This window comes from Podarcis liolepis (assembly GCF_965112155.1).
Source record: "Podarcis liolepis genome assembly, chromosome: 3".
Classification (NCBI taxonomy): Eukaryota; Metazoa; Chordata; class Lepidosauria; order Squamata; family Lacertidae; genus Podarcis; species Podarcis liolepis.
This window is the reverse complement of record NC_139557.1, coordinates 119205101-119212149: the sequence shown is the minus strand read 5'-3', so window position 1 is coordinate 119212149 and position 7049 is coordinate 119205101. Positions and strand designations below refer to the sequence as shown.

Here is a 7049-nt window from a genome sequence, read left to right as displayed (position 1 = left end):
TGCATGTAGATGTTGAAAACATTTGCCCTCAGATCTGTGGAAGAGACCCGGAGGCAGGGATAGTCCTCAAACAACGGCTAAACCTGCCTCTTCGGTAATGACATAGTCTGGTCTTAACGTAACTTCTCCTCCTACCCCTAATCACTGAGATCGGTTCTCCCAGTACACCCCCCCCCCCGTGGAACCTGCCCCAGCCATTTTGTTGGATGGTCCGCCCCCACCACTTAATGGATCCAAATGGTTTCCAGAAAGTGGCAGGGGATGCTTTATCTTATGTTGATGGCCTTTCAGCTGATTCCCTGGTGGCCCGCTGGAATGTGGAGTTAACCAGGGCTATTGACTGTTTGGCTCCGAAGCGCCCTCTCTGATTGAATGGTTTTCCACAGATCTGAGGGCAATGAAACAATCGCTGAGATGGCTAGAGCACCAGTGGCGGATAACTCATTCTGAAGCTGACCGGACACGGGTTAGAGCTCAATGTCGAGCCTACCAAGTGGCGGTAGCGATGGCAAAGAGGACTTTCTTCTCCGCCTCTATTGTATGTGCAGAAAACAGCAGCAGGAAACTCTTTCAGGTGGTTTGCAATTCAGCGGAAGCACCTGCTACATCAGGGCCCAGTATGGGCCACATGATCTCCTGCAATGATTTTGCAAAGTTTTTTGCAGATAAAGTCACTCAGATTCAAGAAGAGGTAGACTTCACCGTGGGAGCAGGGCCGGGGCGGGAGAGTGCTAGAGTCCTGTCTAGTCAAGTTGCGTGGGATCAATTCCAATCTGTTACCTCTGAGGATGTGGACAGGCTGCTTGGACGAGTGAAGCCAACCACCTGTCTCATTGATCCTTGGCCATCCTGGCTTATAAAAGCTAGCCGGTAAGGGCTGGGCGATGGACTTCGTGGGGTGGTGAACGCTTCTCTCTGTGAGGGAACCTTCCCAGACGGGCTGAAAGAGGCAGTTAGGAAACTACTTCTTAAAAAAACATCTTTAGATGCTTCCAATCACTCAGTCTGAAATCTTCCATTCTTGGGCAAGGTGATTGAGAGAGTGGTTGCTGAAGAATTCCAGGCATGCCATTTGGATCCCTTCCAGTCAGGATTCAGGCCTCATCATGGGACTGAAACTGCCTTGGTCACAATGGTCTAGGATCTCCGGTGGGCTAGGGACAAAGGTGAGAGCTGTTTCCTAGTTCTCCTGGATCTCTCAGTGGCTTTTGACACCATTGACCATAAGATCCTTCTGGACCGTCTAGAGGGGCTGGGAGCTGGGGGCACTGTCATACAGTGGTTCCGCTCCTTCCTCCTGGGCAGTGTTCAGAAAGTGGGGGGGGGGGGATGAGTGTTCAGACCCCTGAGCTCTCACTTGTGGGGTGTCTCAGGGTTCTGTCCTCTCGCCCATGCTTTTCAACATCCACATGCAGCCGCTGGGAGGGATCATCAGGGGGTTTGGGCTGGGTGTTCATCAGTATGCGGATGATACCCAGCTCTAGCTCTCTTTCAAATCAGAACCAGTGAAGGCGGTGAAAGTCCTGTGTCTGGAGGTGGTTGGAGGATGGATGGCGGCTAACAGATTGAGGTTGAATCCTGACAAGACAGAAGTACTGTTTTGGGGGGACAGGAGGCGGGCGGGTGTGGAAGACTCCCAGGTCCTGAATGGGGTAACCGTCCCCTGAAGGACCAGGTGTGCAGCCTGGGAATCATTCTGGACTCACAGTTGTCCATGGAGGAGCAGGTCAATTCTGTGTCCAGGGCAGCTGTTTACCAGCTCCATCTGGTACGCAGGCTGAGACCCTAGCTGGCCATAGACTGTCTCATCAGAGTGGTGCATGCTCTACTTATCTCTCGCTTGGACTACTGCAATGCGTTCTGTGTGGGGCTACCTTTGAAGGTGATCTGGAAACTACAACTAATCCAGAATGCGGCAGCTAGACTGGTGACTGGGAGCGGCTGCCAAAACCATTTAACACTGGTCTTGAAAGACCTACATTTGCTTCCAGTACATTTCCGAGCACATTTCAAAGTGTTGGTGCTGACCTTTAAAGCCCTAAACAGCCTTGGTCCAGTATACCTAAAGGAGCGTCTCCACCCCCATCGTTCTGCCCGGACACTGAGGTCCAGCGCCGAGGGCCTTCTGGAAGACATCTGAAGGCAGCCTTGATTAGGGAAGTTTTTAATGTTTAATAGGTTATTGCATTTTAATATTCAGTTGGAAGCCGCCCAGAGTGGCTGGGGGAACGCAGCCAGAGTGGTGGGGTATGAATAATGAATTATTGTTATTGTTATTTTTATTATTGTTATTATTATTATTTGCATGTCTTATCTCACCAGATTGGGTGCCATGGGGTCCTAGGATGAAGAATTCTTCCTGGTAGGCACATGTGCATGCAATTATGCCTAATATACTATAATGAGTGGGCTTGGTGGAGCTAATTTCGGCAAAAGCCTGGGCTACTTCCTGTGACGTTAACATATGAGAGTGCTGGAGGTGAAATAGTTAAACAGGTTACCCAATCAAAACCCAGGGGGGTGGAGTCAGAGGGACTATAAAACCAGCTCTGGGATGGGCAAAGGGAGGAGTTCGTTGGGAGGTTGGTTGGAGTGGAAGTGAATTGGTATAGTCTGTGGGTAGGTTGAATTAGTGTAGCGAAATAAGCTGAGTCAGGGACAGTTAGGAGCCAGGAAGACAAGTAAATATCTGAGAGGTGGTTTAGTAAGTAAGAGCAGGTAGCAGAAGTTATAGGTCTGTATAGGCACCCCATGATTGTAATTCACTAAGACCGTTTATGAAACCACACGCTTCCTAAATTGCAATAAATAAACAGAAGTTTATGTTCCAACTTAACCCTGACTGGACTCAGTATTATACCAGGTAAATCTGGGTGGTGGCAGCGAGAAATAAAGTGGTGGCACAGGGATCAATAGACGGTGAAACGTCCGGGGACCCTGTGTGATGGCCACACTTCCCAACCTGCGATCCTGTGGGGGGAGGGGGCAAGAATCTTTAAGAGGAAGATTCCAGACCTGGTCTGGTCAGTTCAATAATCCCAAAATTCAGACACCTGTGGACTTTGAAGGATGACTATATTTCAACTGGCAAACTTTTTAAAAGAGTGTAACTCAGGTTGGTTACCATTTAAATGGAAGCAGAACTGAACAACTTCTCCCTCTCATTCCACCCTCCATATTTTACCACTCTTCATTTTCCACATTGTGGCCCAGTCCTACTCACTAGACTGTATAGAGATCCTCATCCCCTTTTAGTTTTCCTTTGTAATGACGTTTTGGGCCTCTCCACAAACCATGCCTGCTGACACCTCCTTCTCATGGACGTAAGGTGCCATTTTGGCTTCACTAGCAAGAACACTCATGCTTAGAAATGAAAAACAGAGGGAAAAGGCTTTTGGATCTGCTTTTATTGCAAGGCACAAGCTCATGTAAGCCTTGAAAATGTTGCTTTTTCAATCTGGATGCTTTGGAGAAGAAGTCCCTAGCTGGGGATCAAGCGGGATCCGGCGGCTCTCAAAGAGAGGGAGCATCTTCCATTTTTCAAAGGCATCTATCACTCCTCCTGTCTAAAATGTAGAAACCAGAAACAAAAAGACAACAGTTAACTCAGTTTCATAGCAAGGTGACCATGTTTGAAACACGAAAATACAAAGCAAGGCATGTTGGACCACAAGAAAGATTTCTTGATAGTAAGCCATTGGGTAGGGATAGGTCTGTTTCATTTTTTTTATTTCCAGAAACTATGAATTACATAGATTCCCCTTTCGATGAGAATTGAATCCAATCTCTTGCCCATCCTTACCCTTGAGGGACTTTCTTTTCTAGGTACAATTAAATATGTCACAGAATAGTGAGCAAGCTTTCAAGGTCTCCAATATTCTCCTGCAGACTGGATGTTATGCACGGCAGGGATTTCTTGTCTTTGTGGCCCTGAGGAAGAGTTCCGGGGAAACAGGAAGCTTGCTCACAATTTTGTGACGATGTTTTGAGAAACACGGGAGATACTGGCACCCTGGGGTTCGTTCAGTCCAGTTGCAAATTTCTCTGCAATGACCCAGGACAAAATTTCTTCTTTCAAATTCTTTACATCAGAAACACACAGCTGATTGCAGAGCTGGACCAGCCATGAGGCAGGTGAGGACCGTGCTTCAGGTGATAGATGCCCTGTAGACCACACACTCCTTCATCCCCCTCCTGCCCCACTGGCTCTTCCAGTGGTGAAGCACCACAGCACCTTCTTGCTTAAAATTTGCAACGATGGCTGTGCTGCTTCTCTGCCATTGAGGGTAGATTGTGTGGCAGTGGCAGAGCAGGCCATAGCAGCAGTAAGATACGGTGTGGTTTAGGGATTTGGCAAAGGAGATCTGGCATAAGCTCACAGGGCCAAGGGGCCAAAGACAGCTGGACCAGCCATGAGGCAGGTGAGGACCCTGCTTCTGCTGGCAGAAGCCCCTCAGACAACAAACCCATTGGTGCCCCTCCTGCCCCACTGGTTCTGCCTGTGGGGAAAGAACTCGGCACCATCTTGCTTAAAATTGGCAGCAATGGTAGTGCCACTTCTGTGCCTGCAACCAACAGGGTATGGTGTGTGTCAGCGGCAGATCAGGCCATGGAAGGAGGAGCAGGTGGATGGGCTTAGGAGCCGTGCTGGCAGAATGGCAAAGAAGCAATTCTTACTTCGCCTCAAGCGGCAAAATGGGATGTGCCACCCTTGGCTGATTCTGCCATAGATTTTTTTGTCCTGTTTTGCAATGGAGCAATCGAGCTTGCAGGCAAAGGATGATCAACTTAGGGGACTCTGCATTTGGTATGTGGAGCAATTGACTATTTAGGTAAACGATGCTTTGGGTAATTAATGGAGCAGGTAGCTGGTACTCATTGATCTATGAAAGTAATATATGTAATTAACAAATTGGATATAAGAGGGTTGTGATGGAAAAGTCCAATGGATTTTAACAGCGGATGAATGCTACGTTAAAGGATGCTAAACTGGAATCAGACAGATTATTGTAAACATGCAGACTGATCAATAGTTAATTGTGACAAGCCATCCTAAAGTTTTCCAGGTTGTACGTAATGAAACCAATTTCTTAGTTCTGTGGGTCCCTTAGCCTCAGTCTGAGAAGGGGTGTCAATTTAGGGTGGCAGCCACCCAAATCAGAGGCTAATAATAATAATAATAATAATAATATATTATTATTATTATTATTATTATTATTATTATTATTATTATTATTAACAATAATTTATTATTTATACCTCACCCATCTGGCTGGGCTTCCTCAGCACTCTGGGTGGCTTCCAACAAAATAATAAAATACAGTAATGCATCAAACATTAAAATGAAATGAAATGAAATAATGAAATGAAATGAAAAAATGATCAATCCAGAGGCTGAAGGGAGAGGGGCAGGAGGTGTAATTCTCCTTTGGCAAGTAGAAATTACCTTCTGCAACAGAACAGATCTTCATCACACATTCCAATCTCTTGAGAATTATCTGGACAACCTCCATCTATGCAAATACCGTTGCTATATTCACACTCGACATAATTGTTAGCTTCATCTTCTTGTGAAGATCCTGTGCAAAGAGAGAAACAAACATAAGTGTGAAGAAGGAAGTTAATTCACAATAGGCAGAAAGAAAGCCACAAAATGCTTTGGCTTTACAGCATTGCCTACCATTATTAGATTCATCGTCTTGTGAAGATCCTGTGCAAAGAGAGAAACAAACATAAGTGTGAAGAAGGAAGTTAATTCACAATAGGCAGAAAGAAAGCCACAAAATGCTTTGGCTTTACAGCATTGCCTACCATTATTAGATTCATCGTCTTGTGAAGATCCTGTGCAAAGAGAGAAACAAACATACGTGTGAAGAAGGAAGTTAATTCACAATAGGCAGATAAAAAGGTAAAGGTACCCCTGCCCGAACGGGCCAGTCTTGACAGACACTGGGGTTTGTGCGCCCATCTCACATCTATAGGCCGGGGGCCAGCGCTGTCCGGAGACACTTCCGGGTCACGTGGCCAGCGTGACAAAGCTGCATCTGGCGAGCCAGCGCAGCACACGGAACGCCGTTTACCTTCCCGCTGGTAAGCGGTACCTATTTATCTACTTGCACCCGGGGGTGCTTTCGAACTGCTAGGTTGGCAGGCGCTGGGACCGAGCAGCGGGAGCGCACCCCGCCGCGGGGATTCGAACCGCCGACCTTTCGATCGGCAAGCCCTAGGCGCTGAGGCTTTTACCCACAGCGCCACCCGCTGATAGAAAGCCACAAAATCCTTTGGCTTTATAGCATTGCCTACCATTATTAGGTTCATCGTCTTGTGAAGGTCCTGTGCAAAGAGAGAAATAAACATAAGTGTGAAGAAGGAAGTTAATTCACAATAGGCAGAAAGAAAGCCACAAAATCCTTTGGCTTTACAGCATTGCCTACCATTATTAGGTTCATCGTCTTGTGCAGATCCTGTGCAAAGAGAGAAACAAACGTAAGTGGGGAGAAGGAAGTTAAATCACAATAGGATGAAAGAGAGGAACAACTCCACAGCCCTTTGAACAGGAGTGGCTCTGTGACGCTCTGGGTGCTGTGACATCCCAACTCCTACCCCCCACCCCACCCCTTGCCACTGGCCACTGGTGTTTACCACCCTTGCTACATTCACAAGAAGAAATGGTCAATCTGCTTCTCCAGATATTTGCTCATGAGTGGAGGGTGTCAGTCCACGAAACACAACAGCAAGAAGTGAGGCACACATGGCTTATACGTTATAGAGAAACTAAAGCCTGGAACTGAAGCCATCAGAGCCCCAAGGACTACCCAGAATAAAAGGCTCTATATTACATCAAGAAACATTTCCCCACTAATTAGACACGACATATGCCAATTTCAGTGAAAGACCTGTGGAAGAGGCAAATCAAAATTTTACTTTTTAAAATGTATTCCATAGAATTGCATAGAATTCCATAAAATCTGACCAAACTGAGAAAAGAGGAGGCTACTTTTGCTTTTCCTTACCACTTTTACATGTGATGCAATTTTCCCATGTATTAC

At 46.6% G+C, this 7049-nt stretch overlaps 1 protein-coding gene across 5 annotated transcripts in view; it reads right to left on the bottom strand.

Moving 5' to 3' along the window:
* Window positions 1–7049, bottom strand: part of LOC310702806 (gallinacin-5-like) — an 80516-nt gene that overhangs the window by 60135 nt on the left and 13332 nt on the right. For 2 of the 5 annotated variants that reach the window (XR_014523617.1, XR_014523619.1), the window contains exons 2-3: window positions 6304–6464; window positions 5447–5579 (exon numbers count right to left, since the gene is read on the bottom strand). Coding sequence is in view for 2 of the 5 variants with exons in the window: in XM_083494969.1 (XP_083351095.1) it covers window positions 3554–3566; window positions 5447–5579; window positions 6304–6333; window positions 6435–6464 (206 nt within the window). In the remaining 3 variants the exon portion in view is untranslated. Of the gene's footprint in view, window positions 1–3389; window positions 3567–5446; window positions 5580–6303; window positions 6465–7049 lie in introns of those variants that run through there. The other 3 variants (XM_083494969.1, XR_014523618.1, XM_083494970.1) reach the window with 3 other exon arrangements.